Raw genomic sequence first — 19,341 nt, 5'->3', positions numbered from 1 at the left:
GTAACCCTTGGGAAAATAAAAAATTGCAGGCTAATAGATCATTTTTGAGAAAATAATTTTTATTTTTATGGCTCTGCGTTATAAACTTCTGTGAAGCACTTGGGGGTTCAAAGTCCTCACCACACATCTAGATTAGTTCCTTTGGGTGACTAGTTTCCAAAATTGGGTAATTTGTGGGGGATCTCCAATGTTTAGGCACACAGGGGCTCTCCAAACGTGACATGGTGTCCGCTAATGATTGGAGCTAATTTTCCATTTAAAAAGCCAAATGGCGTGCCTTCCCTTCCGAGCCCTGCCGTGCGCCCAAACAGTGGTTTACCCCCACATATGGGGTATCAGCGTACTCAGGACAAACTGGACAACAACATTTGGGGTCCAATTTCTCCTATTACCCTTGGCAAAATAGGAAATTCCAGGCTAAAAAATCATTTTTGAGGAAAGAAAAATTATTTTTTTATTTTCATGGCTCTGCGTTATAAACTTCTGTGAAGCACCTGGGGGCTTAAAGTGCTCAATATGCATCTAGATAAGTTCCTTGGGGGGGTCTAGTTTCCAAAATGGGGTCACTTGTGGGGGAGCTCCAATGTTTAGGCACACAGGGGCTCTCCAAACGCGACATGGTGTCCGCTAACGATGGATATAATTTTTCATTCAAAAAGTCAAATGGCGCTCCTTCCCTTCCGAGCCTTACCATGTGCCCAAACAGTGGTTTACCCCCACATGTGAGGTATTGGTGTACTCAGGAGAAATTGCCCAACAAATTTTAGGATCCACTTTATCCTGTTGCCCATGTGAAAATGAAAAAATTGAGGTTAAAAGAATTTTTTTGTGAAAAAAAAGTACTTTTTCATTTTTACGGATCAATTTGTGAAGAACCTGGGGGTTCAAAGTGCTCACTATGCATCTAGATAAGTTCCTTGGGGCGTCTAGTTTCCAAAATGGGGTCACTTGTTGGGGAGCTCCAATTTTTAGGCACACGGGGGCTCTCCAAACGTGACATGGTGTCCGCTAAAGAGTGGAACCAATTTTTCATTCATAAAGTCAAATGGCGCTCCTTCCCTTCCAAGCCCTGCCGTGCGCCCAAACAGTGGTTTACCCCCACATATGAGGTATCAGCGTACTCAGGACAAATTGGACAACAACTTTCGTGGTTCAGTTTCTCCTTTTACCATTGGGAAAATAAAAAAATTGTTGCTAAAAATAATTTTTGTGACTAAAAAGTTAAATGTTCATTTTTTCCTTCCATGTTGCTTCTGCTGCTGTGATGTACCTGAAGGGTTAATAAACTTCTTGAATGTGGTTTTGAGTAGCTTGAGGGGTGCATTTTTTAGAATGGTGTCACTTTTGGGTATTTTCAGCCATATAGACCCCTCAAACGGACTTCAAATGTGAGGTGGTCCCTAAAAAAAATGGTTTTGTAAATTTCGTTGTAAAAATGAGAAATCGCTGGTCAAATTTTAACCCTTATAACTTCCTAGCAAAAAAAAAAATTTTGTTTCCAAAATTGTGCTGATGTAAAGTATACATGTGGGAAATGTTATTTATTAACTATTTTGTGTCACATAAGTCTCTGGTTTAACCCCTTACCGGCATCGGACGTACTATACCGTCCGATGCCGGCTCCCCTGCTTTGATGCAGGGCTCCGCGGTGAGCCCGCATCAAAGCCGGGACATGTCAGCTGTTTTCAACAGCTGACATGTGCCCGTAATAGGCGCGGGCAGAATCGCGATCTGCCCGCACCTATTAACTAGTTAAATGCCGCTGTCAAACGCAGACAGCGGCATTTAACTACCGCTTCCGGCCGGGCGGCCGGAAATGACGTCATCGCCGACCCCCCTCACATGATCGGAGGTCGGCGATGCTTGTATATTGTAACCATAGAGGTCCCAGAGACCTCTATGGTTACTGAGCGCCACCCTGTGGTCGGCGCTCACAGCACACCTCCATTTCTGCTACATAGCAGCGATCAGCAGATCGCTGCTATGTAGCAGAGGCGATCGAGTTGTGCCTGCTTCTAGCCTCCCATGGAGGCTATTGAAGCATGGCAAAAGTTTAAAAAAAGTTTAAAAAAAATAAAAAAATAAAAAAAACAAAAGTTTAAATCACCCCCCTTTCGCCCCAATCAAAATAAATCAATAAAAAAAATATCAAATCTACGCATATTTGGTATCGCCGCGCTCAGAATCGCCCGATCTATCAATTAAAAAAAAGTATTAACCTGATCGCTAAACAGCGTAGCGGGAAAAAAATTCGAAACGCCAGAATTAAGTTTTTTTGGTCGCCGCGACATTGCATTAAAATGCAATAACGGGCGATCAAAAGAACGTATCTGCACCGAAATACTATCATTAAAAACGTCATCTTGGCACGCAAAAAATAAGCCCTCAACCGACCCCAGATCATGAAAAATGGAGACGCTACGAGTATCGGAAAATGGCGCAATTTTTTTTTTTTTTTTTTAGCAAAGTTTGGAATATTTTTTCACCACTTAGATAAAAAATAACCTAGTCATGTTAGGTGTCTATGAACTCGTACTGACCTGGAGAATCATAATGGCAGGTCATTTTTAGCATTTAGTGAACCTGGCAAAAAAGCCAAACAAAAAACCAATGTGGGATTGCACTTTTGCAATTTCACCGCACTTGGAATTTTTTTCCCGTTTTCTAGTACACGACATGCTAAAACCAATGATGTCGTTCAAAAGTACAACTCGTCCCGCAAAAAATAAGCCTTCACATGGCCAAATTGACGGAAAAATAAAAAAAGTTATGGCTCTGGGAAGGAGGGGAGCAAAAAACGAACACGGAAAAACGAAAAATCCCCCGGTCATGAAGGGGTTAACAGAATGAATATTCAAAATGTGAAAATTGCGAACTTTTCGCCAAATTTCCGTTTTTATCACAAATAAACGCAGAATTTATTGACCTAAATTTACCACTATCATGAAGCCCAATATGTCACGAAAAAACAATCTCAGAACCGCTAGGATCCGTTGAAGCGTTCCTGAGTTATTACCTCATAAAGGGACACTGGTCAGAATTGCGAAAAACGGCAAGGTCTTTAAGGTCAAAATAGGCTGGGTCATGAAGGGGTTAAAGCGATCAATGTTCCATATATCCCCCAATATAGTGTCAATAAATTAAACTACAGCACAGTGCGCAAAAATAACTAAAAATGCCTACCACATATTGTAAAAGTTACAGGTCTGAGGACATGGTAAAGTTTTTTTTGCTTTTCTTTTTATTGCAGTGCATAAATAAATGAATTTTTATTTTTATCATAGTCATCTTGCTAATCTAGAGAATCATGTAGTGAGATTTTTGCAGCATACTGAACACTGTAAAAGCAAAACCAAAAATGGAATTTCCTTTTGTTTATTTCACCATCTCACTCCACTTCACACGGTGTCCGACAATGAGTTTTTGATGCCCTGTATTTTTGTTGAACACGCAGCATCTTACAGTTCCAGCAAACTGGATGGGATTAATAGAAATCTGCGGTTTATTTAAGCTCCGCGTACATGGACCTGCGGTGCGAATTTCAAATCCGCAACATGTCAATCTCTCGTGTGGGTACACAGTTTTGTGTGCGGATTTTTCCCGTAAACTTGCATTAGGTGCGGAAAATCAGCATGCAAAAAATGCACATCCGTGTTCATTTCCGCAATGGAAATGCATTAACACATTCAATTAAATTTTATCAAAGCTGAATACCAGGAAGTATCAAAAACAAAACAGCTTTATTTAAAATGACATAAAAAGACAAAAATGTGATAAAAATGCAAGTAACCTAATTGGTGCAGAAAATCTGTAACATCAAAAGCTCATCTTGGGAACTTAGCTTCACCCTGGTGTCGGAGATGTCACCTCATTGCTGAGTTTTGAGTTCCTGCTTTAGGAGCTCCCAAAATGTCCTTCTTTCTGAGAACTAGAAGCCTCCTAAATGCTGCTGAACAGTAGGGATTGCACCACCAGGCAATTATTGAACCAAATGATTAGGAACATTTTACAGAAAAAAAAAACTTTAAATTTTATTTCTATAAATCACTTTAATTAACATTTTGCTGCAAAATAAATGTCTGAGCACTAAGTAGCCAACTGCATCCAAGTGAGCAGCTCCATGTCTGACCACGGCTGAGCACCAGCCTAATACTTACAGCCCGTGGTGCACTCCACCAGGGACTGACTGCATCTGCTGGGAGTCAGTCTAGGTTTCTCTTATATTTGCAACTTGCAGAAAAGTAATCCTCTGTCCTGTACAGTGGTGGTAACTCGTAGGTGCTTTGTGGTTTGGAATTTTTCTGCCAAAGAAGAAAAAAAAAAAAAATCAATGTGACATTTTCAATTAGATCTGTTATTTTTACATTTGTCCTAATATCCTCACTCTGCAAATTTCAGCACTTATATGAAAAAAACACAAAAAATAGTTTAACGAGATGTGTTGCTTATCTGCAAATGATGAGAAAATGGAAAATATTTCAATATATCCCAATATATTTGTTATGGAGTATGAGCACTATGTGCAGAAATCCCGACACTTACAGCCTTGGCTGCTATCAGTGAGGTTATTAACGGTGGTCTGAGGAACAGCCGCTCTTAATGCACTTGGGCAAATCACCAAGATCCGCTGCTGGCAGCGACCTGTGCAATTGTCGTCCGATGACATCCCAGATGTGAGATGGGAGACAAGTCCAGAGACACTGCAGGCCATGGGAGGGCGTTTAGGCCACGCAGGCTGCTCCCAGTAGTATAAGCAAAATGATTCCGGAGACACTTTTGCGTTCCTTTGTGAAGCCCTCTTTATGGCATTGCCCAAGGAGTGTATTTCTGCATGTGGCGCTCATACTCAATCTATATATATAATTGTCTAAGGGTTTTTCCGTCTGTCTGTCTGTCTTGGAAATCCCGCGCCTCTGATTGGTCGTGGCCGCCAGGCCTCGACCAATCAGCGACGGGCACATCGACGATGATGTCATAAAGGACGTAGACATCCCGCGTCTCTGATTGGTCGAGGCTGCCAGGCCTCGACCAATCAGAGACGGGCACAGCGACGATGATGTCATAATGGTTGCCATGGCGACGATGATGTCATAAAGGTTGCCTCGACCAATCAGCGACGGGCACAGTCTGCCGCGAATTCTGGAATCATCATTGTCCATATACTACGGGGACATGCATATTCTAGAATACCCGATGCGTTAGAATCGGGCCAACATCTAGTACTGAATAAATCAAGATGTTTGGAAAATGTTGTTTCTATCTTTTCATCATCTGCAGATCAGTATCGTGTCTCCATCCTGCGTGCTCATGATTAGGAATAGCAGCGTTGTGGATATGAGTAAATGGGCTGTGGTAGAAGAAGCAGCAACAGCCCAACAAACCCACGAGAATTTTCTATCAAGCCGGAGCTGTGAATCAAAGGAGAGAGGGGTGGAGATAGAGGGGAAAACAAGAAGGTGGGAAGGTGTAGTTAAATGTTTCACCACACCATGATGCACTGAGAACCTCTAACTCAATCAAATCTCCTATGTTGACACCTATATGAGATCTATCATTGAATCTACAGTACCGGTGTTCATTAATTTTTACAGTAAATTTTGCCTATGGAGACAGACAAAACCCAAGGGAATATAATATAAAATTAGCATATACTCTGTAATAAGTAAATAGTAGTAATACATGTAAATAACATACCTAAAGAAGCACTCCCATTTACTCTTTTATGCATTAAATGTATATGTATGTAATGTAATGTGAGTGTATTAATGTACTCACCTACCGCTGCTCTCTCCGGTGTCCAGCACCGTTCTTCTCTGCTTGCCTGTGATGTTACTGATAATGTGTGCAAAACTGTAAAGCGCTGCGGAATATGTTAGTGCTATATAAAAAAAAAAAAGATTATTATTATTATTACTGCAATTCTGACTAGCCAACTCGTTCTACACTCTATGCATGAGCCAGAAGTCAATTTTACAATGAAAGCCTATGGGTTCTTGCTCTGACGCTCCATATGCTTTCACTGTAAAAAAAAGTCTTCCGGATCACGCAGAGCACAGCCTGATTTGGCCAGTCTGTCGAGCGGTGACCTTATAGAGAAGCACGTCACTGGTCACCAGAGAAAGCGGTGGTAAGTGAGTATATTAATACCCTCACACTACATTACATGTAGACACATTTAATGCATAAAAAATTTAGTGGGAAGGCTTCTTTATCACTATTTTCATGAAAAAAAAATGTTTTAAAAAAAATAAGTGTAAAAGCCATCCCACTGCGACAAGGTGTATCCAATAATGACATTCCAATCTCTAGTATTAAACCTCACCTTATGTCAGCCGACCTCAATGTAGATGGGGGCAGAGCAGGACCAGTACAGTGGGGCAAAAAAGTATTTAGTCAGTAATAGTGCAAGTTCCACCACTTAAAAAGATGAGAGGCGTCTGTAATTTACATCATAGGTAGACCTCAACTATGGGAGACAAACTGAGAAAAAAAAAATCCAGAAAATCACATTGTCTGTTTTTTTAACATTTTATTTGCATATTATGGTGGAAAATAAGTATTTGGTCAGAAACAAAATTTCATCTCAATACTTTGTAATATATCCTTTGTTGGCAATGACAGAGGTCAAACGTTTTCTGTAAGTCTTCACAAGGTTGCCACACACTGTTGTTGGTATGTTGGCCCATTCCTCCATGCAGATCTCCTCTAGAGCAGTGATGTTTTTGGCTTTTCGCTTGGCAACACGGACTTTCAACTCCCTCCAAAGGTTTTCTATAGGGTTGAGATCTGGAGACTGGCTAGGCCACTCCAGGACCTTGAAATGCTTCTTACGAAGCCACTCCTTCGTTGCCCTGGCGGTGTGCTTTGGATCATTGTCATGTTGAAAGACCCAGCCACGTTTCATCTTCAATGCCCTTGCTGATGGAAGGAGGTTTGCACTCAAAATCTCACAATACATGGCCCCATTCATTCTTTCATGTACCCGGATCAGTCGTCCTGGCCCCTTTGCAGAGAAACAGCCCCAAAGCATGATGTTTCCACCACCATGCTTTACAGTAGGTTTGATGGATGCAACTCAGTATTCTTTTTCCTCCAAACACGACAAGTTGTGTTTCTACCAAACAGTTCCAGTTTGGTTTCATCAGACCATAGGACATTCTCCCAAAACTCCTCTGGATTATCCAAATGCTCTCTAGCAAACTTCAGACGGGCCCGGACATGTACTGGCTTAAGCAGTGGGACACGTCTGGCACTGCAGGATCTGAGTCCATGGTGGCGTAGTGTGTTACTTATGGTAGGCCTTGTTACATTGGTCCCAGCTCTCTGCAGTTCATTCACTAGGTCCCCCCGCGTGGTTCTGGGATTTTTGCTCACCGTTCTTGTGATCATTCTGACCCCACAGGGTGGGATTTTGCGTGGAGCCCCAGATCGAGGGAGATTATCAGTGGTCTTGTATGTCTTCCATATTCTAATTATTGCTCCCACTGTTGATTTCTTCACTCCAAGCTGGTTGGCTATTGCAGATTCAGTCTTCCCAGCCTGGTGCAGGGCTACAATTTTGTTTCTGGTGTCCTCTGACAGCTCTTTGGTCTTCACCATAGTGGAGTTTGGAGTCAGACTGTTTGAGGGTGTGCACAGGTGTCTTTTTATACTGATAACAAGTTTAAACAGGTGCCATTACTACAGGTAATGAGTGGAGGAAAGAGGAGACTCTTAAAGAAGAAGTTACAGGTCTGTGAGAGCCAGAAATCTTGATTGTTTGTTTCTGACCAAATACTTATTTTCCACCATAATATGCAAATAAAATGTTAAAAAAAAAACAGACAATGTGATTTTCTGGATTTTTTTTTCTCAGTTTGTCTCCCATAGTTGAGGTCTACCTATGATGTAAATTACAGACGCCTCTCATCTTTTTAAGTGGTGGAAGTTGCACTATTGCTGACTGACTAAATACTTTTTTGCCCCACTGTATCTGACTGTTCAGACACTGGTCCATGGGAAGCTATATAAATGCCTAGCTCAAAAACGGTGGCATCACACCTGTTTGTACAAAGTACAAGAAACTACAGCAAAACTAAAGTAATGAGCTGGAACATAAGTTGGTATACATGCAATGTGTAGGAGCACGTTCACACTGTGGCCATTTCACAGACAAGCCAAGAAACAAACAAAAGGAGTATATACTCTGTAAGTAAATCATAGAATGTTAGAATTGGAAGGGACCGCCAGGAACATCGTGTCCAACCCCCTGCTCAATGCAGGATTCACTAAACCATCTCAGAAAGATGTCTATCCAGCCTCTGTTTGAAGACTTCCATTTTTTTTCTGTGACTCTCCAGGTCTCAAACCCACAGCCTTAAAGGAAATCTGTCACCTCATTTTGCCGCTATAAACTGCGGCCACCGCCATTAGGGGCTTATCTGCAGCATTATAGAATGCTGTAGATAAGCCCCCCGATGTATCCTGAAAGATAAAAACATGTTAGATTATACTCACCCGAGGGGCGGTCCGGTCCGGTCCGAAGGGCGTCGCAGATCCGGGTCCGGCGCTTCCCATCTTCATGCGATGACGTCCTCTTCCTTCTGTCACAGCTCCTGCGCAGGCGTTATTCTCTGCCCTGTTGAGGGCAGTGTAAAGCACTGCAGTGCGCAGGCGCCGGGAAAGGTCAAAGGCCCGATGCCTGCGCCCTGCAGTACTTTACGTTACCCTCAACAGCGCAAATCAGCACGTCTGCGCAGGAGCCGCAACAGAAGCAAGGAAGAGGACATCATCGCATGAAGATGGGAGGCACGCAATCTGCAACACCCATTGGACCCGAACCGGGACCGCCCCTGGGTGAGTATAATCTAACTTGTTTTTTTCAGGTTACATCGGGGGGGGGGGGGCTTATCTACAGCATTACAAAATACTGTAGATAAGCCCCTAATGGCGGTGGCCGCAGTTTAAAGTGGCAAAATGAGGTGACAGATTCCACTTAACATTACAGGGAGATGCTTAAGCTACTGAGCCACAAGCTCCGATATAAAGTCAATATTGAGGCAATGCAACATACCAATTCTTTTTTACCATTGACCAAACAGCTTTGCATTTTTCAAGATGAGACTCAAAGAACTTCTCAGGGTACAGTGAGATCGCAATAGTACATGTAGATACCATAGGGTATGCCACTACAAGGTGTACCTACATATTGGGACCAATACTTGAGATGGGACCATCCCGATTGGGTGCAGCTTAACAAGGTGGGATGGCTTTTATACTTTTTTTTTTAATCAAAATAGTGTTAACTAAGTGCCTGATCTTATATACATGTCCCTACACATTGCTCATATATTAACTTATGTTCCAGCTCATTTAGTTGATTTTGCTATGGAGACTTAGAACCTGATTCATCAAAGCTTTCTCACTAGCATTCTGGCCTAAAAACTTTGAAAAGTTGCAAGATTTTGGCGCAAATTTGAAGTTGCTCCTAAATTGTATTACTTTTGAGGTATTCCCAACAGTTTTTCCCAGCGCTGCCAAAATGGGTATGGCTGAGGCTGGACAGCAGCATGATGCCACAGTCCTTCTAATTTATGACAAACTGATGTGCCAGAAATCTCACTCCAGTACCTGACTAGAGTGACATTTCTGGCGTGGCACCTCTTCTTAAATCAGGACAGTGTGATACTAGCACGCCCCCTCATCAAGAGTGGCGTGACTAACTTCTGTTTTAACGAATCGGTCTTATAGTTCTTGGATCCCGAATACCAGTCATCTGTCTACAGAACAATTCTCTCTTATTCATTTAAGGGGTTTTCCACTGGATTTCAACAAAAGCTTGTTTGGCCCAGGGGATGCAATAATAATAAAACACTACACCCAAAGAAGCATCATTTTTCCACTTTTGCAACTGTGTCCCCCACCAGACAGCAGGCATCAACATCTGTCAAGGTGCGTCACGTGATGATTGGAACCTTCTCATTCCGACTCAATTCTCGACTAAGACAAAAAGAGAAGGCTGCTCACTACTAAATAACCTCCGACTACTACATATTGTAGGACCATCGTCCAGTAAGTGTACACCTATATAATCTCCGTATATTTAAGAATCCATTGATATTATGATTGGTGTGTTACAACAACGTCTGTACAGCTGCTCTACTGTACGCTGTATGGTTCTGTTCTTGATGCACATCTGGAGACTAAAGTAGTGGATATCTATCAGTCACATGGCGACCTTCTCCTCCCCGATCACTCTGATCATCTAAACAACCGCTACACTGAAATACATGCAGAGGCATATGCTGTAGGCACTGCTGCCCATCACTTCAGTTGCTTTCTTGCTCCATCTGTCACATAATTCTGCCAAATTCCCCACATCTTTCGCTTCTGGTGCTTTATGCACAAAAGAACAAGAGTCGCTGCAAACACAGATCTGGCCATGATCAGATGAGATGAATGCTTGTCCTTTAGGCACCAGACAAGATCCTAATAATTTTTCAATGGTGTTTAGATTAATTTCCTCACCCCTTAGTAATAAATGCCATGACAAGGAATCTTTATACTACATAGTTTTGAACTTGGAGCTTCATTAGATTGACAATTCTCTCCAGTGATGACTTTCCATATACTGGATTGAGTTTGCAGCTAAAACAGTTATGAATTGCAACAACTTTAACCTTGTTATCACAACCAGATTACACCCGCCTATAAAAATAACAAAATCAGTTTATACCTCTGTGTTTATAATAATTTGTGTTTTTTGTTTGACCTCCTGCTTTTTAAGGGTTGACCTCAGGTTCTCAATGTGATTGAAATCTGTGGCGTTTCCTGGCCATAGACCCAAAATTTCAAAGCTTTGTTGGCCTTGGCCAAGCCACTAATCACTTTAGCCCTATGATATGATAGCCATTGCAGAAAGCAGTATTGTTCATCACTAAGGGATGGTTGGGAGAAATAATAAACTCAAAGCAATGATTAGACAAAAAAAAGGTGGTCATCAGTCAGGATTTGGTCCAGAAGCTGATATCCATCTGCCAGGCCAAAGGGTGGAAGTCTTGAAAAATAAGGGACAACTCTGCAAATATTGAAACTAGAAAAAAAAAAAGAGAGACATGGTCCGCGCATCCAAAAACTCATACACTGATCTATTGCAGCTAAACAAAAATTTACAAAACGGCACATAAGGTTCTGATCAGATTGTATGAAGCCTACTGCCATGTCATGTCATAGCAAACCTGTTAATGGGTCCCTGACCTTAAACGTGTGGCGCCATGCACCGACCACCACCGAAGTGATAGTGCATCTACAGGGGGGAGCAGTCTACAGCACCCATGCTGCAAGGCAAAGCCCCCTCAGCTCCCAAGTCACAGCAACAATGGCTGCCACACAGCACCAACACCTAGTGAAAGGAGCCTCAATAAAACCCCACTTCAGCTCAGACAGACAGCTAGTAGCTGCCATTTTCAAAACATCTGGACAAAATGGGAAGAGTGCTGGTACAAAGTAAAAAAAATGAGGGGCATCACCTATCATGACTGTTTAGAGTAAGCATGGGTTACACGCAAAAATGTTGTTAGCCTATACGTTCCTGTATTCCATGGCAATATGTGAATCCGCAATGAAATTTTTATGAATCTGGTTGTGAGGGCCCCTTATAGTTATTGGGTTGTGGACTCGAATGTATCTTCAATAAGGTTGAGCATTACAAAAAAAAATATCTGCTGCATGAACCTTCCAGTTTACTGTTTACACCTGACTCGTATGCACCTTAGACATTATAATGTCTCCTATTCTGTCCACCATATATTATGTCCCTCCCTCTGGAGAGAGGGGAACATGGTAACTTGTTAAATGAAAACAAACAAACTGGATCCTACTCACCTGTCACCGCTCCCACGACAAGTGTCTCCTCCATGCAGCAGGTTGCACAATGTAACGGTGTCATTGCATCATCTGCTGCTTGTGGTTGATAGGCCAGGGGCACATATAGGTATTGTGGGGCAGGGAGCCAGTGGCTCCACAATACTTTTTAATTTTAATTTGAGGCGTTTGTGGGAATTTTAGCCCATTCATCCAAAAGAACATTTCTAAGGTCAGACATTGATATTGGAGTAGAAGTCCTCGCTCAAAATCTCCATTATAGTTCATTCTAAAGGTATTTTCAAACTCAACCAACCATACCTTTATGGATCTTGCATTGTGCACTATGGCACAGAAATTGGGAAAAGAAAAGGGTCTTGCCCAAACTGACCCCACAAAATTGAAAAAATACAGTTGTCCAAAATTTCTTGGTCTGATGGAGCATTACGTTTTCCTCACTCTGGATCTAAAGAGTCTAGACCGACCACTGAAAATTAATCCCATGGTGTTTTTCCTCCACCAGCAAACTTTACAGCTAGAACAGTGTAGACATTTAACATTCTTCTGTCATTCATCAAACGCAGACTCATCCATCAGACGCCAGATAGAAAAGTGTGATCCGTCAATCAACAGAACAGGCTTCTACTGCTTCAGAGTCGGCATGCATTACTCCACTCCATCTGACACTTTAACATTGTGCTTGGTGATGTAAGGCTTGAATGAACTGCTCAGCCACGGAAACCCAACCCAATGTCATGAAGCAGTTTTTGTGCGAATGTTAATGCCAGAAGAGATCTGAAGTCCTGCAGTTTTCAAATCAGCAGAGCTTTGGCGACTTATGAACTATGGCCCTAAGCACTTGACAACCACGCCACTTTGTGGATGAATTGCTGTGGTTCTTAAATGCATTGAAACATGGAAATATGCACTCAACAAATGTGTATTTTTTTGGCATCCTCTGTCTGACATGTGCATGCATACCACTAACTTAAAGGGAGCCTGTCACCCCCAAAATCGAAGGTGAGCTAAGCCCACCAGCATCAGGGGCTTATCTACAGCATTCTGTAATGCTGTAAATAGGCCCCAGATGTAACCTGAAAGATGAGAAAAAGAGATTAGATTATACTAACCTTATTACACTCACCTGGGCGGGAGGTCCGATCCGGGCCCTCCCGTCTTCTTATGATGACGTCCTCTTCGTCTTCACGCTGTGGCTCCCGCGCAGGCGTACTTTGTCTGCCCTGTTGAGGGCAAAGCACTGCAGTGCGCAGGCGCTGGGCCTCTCTAACCTTTCCCGGCACCTGTGCACTGCAGTACTTTTCTCTGCCCTCCACAGGGCAGAGAATTACGCCTGTGCTGGAGCCGTATCGTGAAGACAAGAAGAGGACGTCATCGTAAGAAGAGGTGCTGGACCGGACCGCGACACCCATCGGACCGGACCGCAGCGGGACCGCCCCTGGGTGAGTATAATCTAACCTCTTTTTCTCATCTTTCAGGATACATCGGGGGCTTATCTACAGCATTCCAGAATGCTGTAGATAAGCCCCTGATGCCGGTGGGCTTAGCTCACCTTCGATTTTGGGGGTTACAGGTTCCCTTTAACGGTGTAGGAAGGGGAAGCAGAATGTGCTTTCCTATTACAAAGGGCCACCATGTGTTTTTTTTTTCGAACAGTCTCCATAATGGACAGATTCCTAACCTCACCGTAGCATGCATATGCCTTCCAAGTGCATTTTCCCCAACCGTGGCAATAAAAGCATTTGTGCCTAGCCTTACCCCTGATATGAATCATCTACACTTCCATAGACAACCGTTTCAATTTATGGTAAGTAGGGGTGTACTGGATGGGAACAAAAAAAGACACTACAAATTCTCCATATACAAGGACATTGGCAAAGTGGCAAATGAGTTCAAAATGGGTAACCAAGAACAAAAGGGAAAAAAGGCAACAAAAACATGGATCTCTCTCAATGGACCTTCCTTGAAATCCTATAAATATATGGAGTTTTCACTAAACCCATAGACGGCATAGCTGCAGGAGCATGAGCCAGCCCCAGCACTGAACCTCCAGCCAAGATGGCTGTGAAGAAAAAAAAAAAAAAACCATGGTGCTTGCAGTGCAGGGAATGGTGGGGGAGGGGAGGCAGATATTGAGCTACTGCATTAACAGCGACTCTTGCAGGCTGCGGAGAACATGTGGGCTGTCTATACTGTGCAGATGGGAAACGCACGCACTGAGCTGCTACGAGCAGAGAGAGAGTGCAGTGGGCCGAGTGCAAGGACTAATTGCTGACTGAACTCACATTTTCCAAATGATTGCGCACTGAAGAATCTACTTTGATTTTTGGGTCCTGGATAAAATAATGTTTTAAAAGAAATTTAGTTGGTCATATTCTGGAATCAGTGTCTCCAAGTCTGCCTGGTGGCCACCTGTCATCGCACCTGAACCGTAGTCACCCCCCACCTACCCAATTACATATAGGATTTGAATCCTGTCCAAGCCGTTTTATTTTTTTCAGTTAAGGTTGGGGTACCCAATTTGGAGACAGTGGTTACCCAATGTAGAGGACAGTGCCAGGGGTGCCAAAAGTCTGCAGTTCTGTTAGCGCACCTGTCTCGTATAAAATTGTTCATTCCTCAAAGGGTATTAAACAGGAAGCAGATGTGGTGGCCCCTACGCTCTGTGAGCTCTCTGTTATTCGGCGGTGCAGAGGCGGCTCATGTGCCATCAATTCCCTGCAGTCCAGGCTCTCAATGTTTCAGCTGCAGGGTAGATGAGCCCGACACACACCAATCTAGCCATTTCAAGGCCTACAAACACTATAAAACACACACATTGGATATATAGGTATACATACACTCAGTACTGAGCAAAGGTTTTAGGCAGGTGTGGGAAAAATGCTGCAATGTAAGAATGATTTCAAAACTAGAAGTGTTAATGGTTTATTTTCAAAGTCAATGAAAGAAAGAAATCTAAATCAAATCAATATTTGGTTATGAACATATTTTGCGTTTCAATGGGATCAATTCTTTAAGGTACGGTTGCAAACGGCTTTTTAAGAAACTCTGTTGTTCCACGATTGTTCCAAACATTTTGGAGAACTAACTACAGATATTCTGTGGTCGTACTCTTGTGCAAATCGTTGTCTCAATGATGTTGAGATCAAGGCTTGATGGGGACATCATATCTTCCAGGACCTTTTATTCTTCTTTACACTGAAGATAGTTCTTAGCTTTCATTTAGATATCCTTCATTTTTCACGTACGCAAAAAAAACAAAAAAAAAAACATGGACATATGAAAAGCACCATTGACTTTAGTGGGTACCTCTCAAAATCTAGGACAAAATTTGTACGGCTGTCTGAATGAGGTCTTAACATTGGCTGCATACTTGGGGTCGTTGTCTTGCTATTGAATACATTTGGAGCCAGATTCTTCCTATTCTTCCAAATGGTACTACAAAATAGCATTAAGTTACTTACCAGTAATGTCATTTTTTGGAGCCCCATGACAGCGCCATGAGAGCTGGGATCCGTCCTTCAGGAACAGGAAACCTACAGATACAAAAAGGGTGGCACCTCTCCCACGCATCAGTTGAATTTCAGAGCCCGAGAGGACTACCGCGGTTAATAACACACACATATAAACAATAATATACAAAACATCCCGTTTTAACTGTAATCTAATTATCACACGTGAAACTTTATAAGAAGTGCAGCCCCCACGTGAAAGGGAGGGAACTATGGGTGCTGTCATGGGCCTCCAAAAATGCTGTTACCGGTAAGTATCTTAATGCTTTATTCGGACTCCCATGACAGCACCACGCTTAAATTAAAGAGATTTAAGCTACCTTAGGGAGGGACTATAGCCTGCAGCACCCTTAACCCGAAGGTGAGATCTAAGGAGAACCCCAAGTCCAACCAATAGTGTCTAAAAAAGGTGGAAGGGGATGACCATGTGGTAGCCTTACATATCAGGTCGATTGACACTCCCGATCTTTCCGCCCAGGACGATGCCATGGCCCGGGTGGAATGCGCCCTCAGATTCTGCGGAGTCGGACCCCCACCTGGTGTATAAGCCAGAGAGATAGCCTTCCTAATCCATTTGGCTAGCATGGATTTTCATACTCTAAGCCCTTTCCTAGGACTTTGGAAGGATAAAAATGATGCATTATCCTTTTTCCAAGCATTAGTAGCCGAGATATATTCTAGTAGGCATCTTCTAATGTCTAATTATGGAGTGTCTCTTCCTTAGGGTTAGAAGGGTTAGGAAGAAAGGATGGTAGGACTATCTCCTGTGACCTGTGGAAGTGGGATGCTACTCTGGGCAAGTAGGCTGGGTCCGGTTTTAGGACTACTCTGTCCTGTAAGAACTCTGTATAAGGGGAAAGTTTAGAAAGTGCCTGGATATCCCCTACTCTATGAGCAGATGTTATTGCTACCAAGAAAGCCGTTTTAAGGAATAGCATCTTAATTGAAGCTGACTCCAGGGGTTCAAATGGGGACTCTGTCATAGCTGAAAGGACTAGGTTGAGATCCCATGGCATACTTTTATTTTTGTGTATGGGTTTAGCTCAACTAGCTGCTTTAAGAAACCTAGAAATCCAATAGTTATTGGCAATATTACAAGAGAACAGGGCACCAAGGGCTGAGACCTGCACTTTTAGTGTACTCGTGGAAAGACAACTCAACCCTTCTAAAGAAATTCTAGAATCTGTTGTATCTGAATCCCTTCAATATTACATTCCGAAGAGGCCAGGAACTGCCTCCAGGTTCTAGCGTAGATTTTTGTTGCAATTTGTTTTCTACTCTTCAGAAGGGTATCAACTAAATTTGTGGAGAAGCCTCTATTACTCAACAATGACCTCTCACACTCCATGCCGTCAAATGAAGTCCCGTCACTTGTGGATGGTTGATCGACCCCTGGCACAGCAGATTCGGAAGGTCTGGAAGTACCCAGGGATTGCATACCGACATAGTCCTGAGCCATGTGGACCAGGTCCTCCTGGGCCAAAATGGGACAATTAGTATGACTCTTGCCCAGTCTTCCCTAATTTTCCTCACTACCAGAGGTAACAGTGCTAATGGTGGGAACGCGTAAGCCAAGGAGAAGTCCCATTTTGTCAGGATTTTTTTTGTCCTGGGATTTAGGAAGAAGAATTTTCTTACTTTTCAGTTTTCTCTGCTGGCAAAGAGGTCCACCTCTGATTGACCCCAGCTGCGGACAATCTGGTTGAAGATGTCCATATTCAGGGACCATTCTCCCTGCCTTAGAGTATTGCGGCTTAGGAAGTCTGGTTTTATGTTTTCCTTCCCTCTGATATGAAGCGCTGTCAAAGATTGAAAACGTTTTTCGGCTGTTTGAAATAGGTGATCTACTTGCATCAGAGCCTCGGAATGTGTTCCACCTTGGTGATTGACATAGGCCACCGCAACCTGGTTGTCCGATAGAATCTTGACATGGTGACTCTGTAGATATACAAGGAGTTTTTTAACTGATAACTCACTTACCACCAACTCCCTCTGGTTGGATGAGGCTCCCACCTAGGAGTCCCATTGTCCCTGGACCACGATGTCATCCATATGGGCCCTCCACCCCGTGGGGTTAGCATCCATGGTTATTACACGAGTTATGTGTATTACCCAGGGAACTCCTGAGGATAAGATGTCCTTGCTCAGCCACCACCTAAAAGACGTAAGAGATAACGGGCTCAACGATATCTGACCCTGCAGGGATCCCCCCCAAGGCTCTATCGTTAACTAGGACATCTCTCTGTAAGGGTCTAGTGTGAAACTGAGCCCACCTGACAGCTGGGATACATGACATCAGGGACCCTAATAGGGACATGGCCTGTCTGAGGGTCATGGAGGGTCTATCAATTGCCCTTAAAGTCTGTTGTTGAATGTGTATTAACTTGTCTGGCGGTAGACGACACTGTTGGGCTTCAGAATCTAACAGTAGACCTAGAAACTTCTGAATTTTTAAAGGGCTGCAACTGGGATTTTTCGTAATTTATTATCCAGCCTAGGTGCTCTAGCCTGGCTCTAGCTCTTCCTACTTGTGATAGGCAATGATCTGCTGAATTACCCACTATGAGGAAGTCATCTAAGTAGGGAACAATAAGAATATTTGACTCCCGTAAACGAGCCATGACATCAGCAACTATTTTCGTGAATACCCTAGGGGCAGCTGATAGACCGAAGGGAAGTGCCCTACACTGAAAATGGTGGACTACCCCTCCTATGAAAACCGCCACCCTTAGGAATTGCTGGAAATCTGCATGGATAGGTACATGATAGTACACGTCTTTTAAATCTACAACTGCCATGAAACAGTTTTCCAACATCTTTATTGTTGAACTGATTGACTCCATCTTAAAGGTTCGATTGACTAGAAACTCATTAAAGTGACCGAAGATTAGTAATGGTTCTAAATGATTTATCTGGCTTCTGAATAGGAATAGAGGAGAATAGAACCCTCTACCTCTCTCGGATTCTGGAACCTCTACCAGGACATTTTTAAGGCATAGACTCAAAACCTCTGCTTCCAATGCCGTCTGTTCAAGAGAGGAAGAGCGCAGAGGAGTTAACTTAAAATTATCTAGCGGGATGTAACTGAAATCAAGCCTGAGTCCATCAGTTATCATGCTGGAAGGAAGGCCGACAATCCCCTTCCCCCCCCCCCCTACAGGGATTGCTAGTCATTGGTCAGGTTTCTTATGCTCTCTTGAAGAACCTCTGAACATAAAGCCTGTACCTCTCTGTTTATCTTCCCATCTGTAACAGTCTCTAGTGGGTGATAATATGCATTTTCTTCCCTGACCAAACCTCTTTCTATTGAAAGGACGACGGTAGGACATGGATGATAAATTAGGGATTTTTTTTTTTATCATCCCCTGCTTTTTCCAGCATCTGATCCACGGCTGGACCAAACAGATATTCCCCTTTGCATGAGATAGCACAGAGTTTGACCTCGTTTGGATATCCCCCGACCAGCATTTCAACCACAGGGCCCTACGGGTCGCATTAGAAAGTCTTCCTGCTCTGGCCAGCATTTTAACCGAGTCAACTGAGGCATCCGAAAGGAAGGCTGCGGCCTCCTGAATCACTGGTAGGGCACTCAGAATTGTATCCCTAGAAGCCCCTTCTTTTAACTGGGACTATTGGTCCAGCCAGACCATCATGGATCTGGCCGTACACGCTGATGCTACCGCTGGTCTTAGGGAGCCGGCTGCGATCTCCCAGGTTCCCTTAAGGAAGGTATCTGCCTTCCTGTCAAGGGGATCTTTAAGGGTCCCCATATCCTCGAAAGGTAGCAAGGCTCTTTTTGATGCCTTGGTCACTGCAGCATCTAACTTAGGGGCTTTATACCAGGTGTTGACTGCCGGGTCGTTGAAGGGGTATCTGTGTTTAAGAGCCGGTGGTAAAGAGCCCTTCTTTTCAGGCTTTTTCCATTCCCGGAAGATTAACTCCTGGATCTTTCCGTTTAATGGGAAAGACC

General features: G+C 43.3%; 1 protein-coding gene across 5 annotated transcripts in view; it reads right to left on the bottom strand.

Moving 5' to 3' along the window:
* Positions 1–19,341, bottom strand: part of BCAS4 (breast carcinoma amplified sequence 4) — a 148,020-nt gene that overhangs the window by 77,315 nt on the left and 51,364 nt on the right. For 3 of the 5 annotated variants that reach the window (XM_069750884.1, XM_069750885.1, XM_069750882.1), the window contains one exon: positions 3,724–4,301. The exons of 1 other annotated variant lie outside the window; for it this stretch is intronic. In XM_069750884.1, coding sequence (XP_069606985.1) covers positions 4,203–4,301 — 99 coding nt within the window. In that variant the 3' untranslated portion in view covers positions 3,724–4,202. Of the gene's footprint in view, positions 1–3,723; positions 4,302–5,775; positions 5,879–19,341 lie in introns of those variants that run through there. One more of the 5 variants, XR_011318322.1, reaches the window with a different exon arrangement.

The sequence above is a fragment of the Ranitomeya imitator genome, chromosome 2 (assembly GCF_032444005.1).
Source record: "Ranitomeya imitator isolate aRanImi1 chromosome 2, aRanImi1.pri, whole genome shotgun sequence".
NCBI lineage: Eukaryota > Metazoa > Chordata > Amphibia > Anura > Dendrobatidae > Ranitomeya > Ranitomeya imitator.
This window is presented reverse-complemented; position numbering and strand designations above follow the sequence as displayed.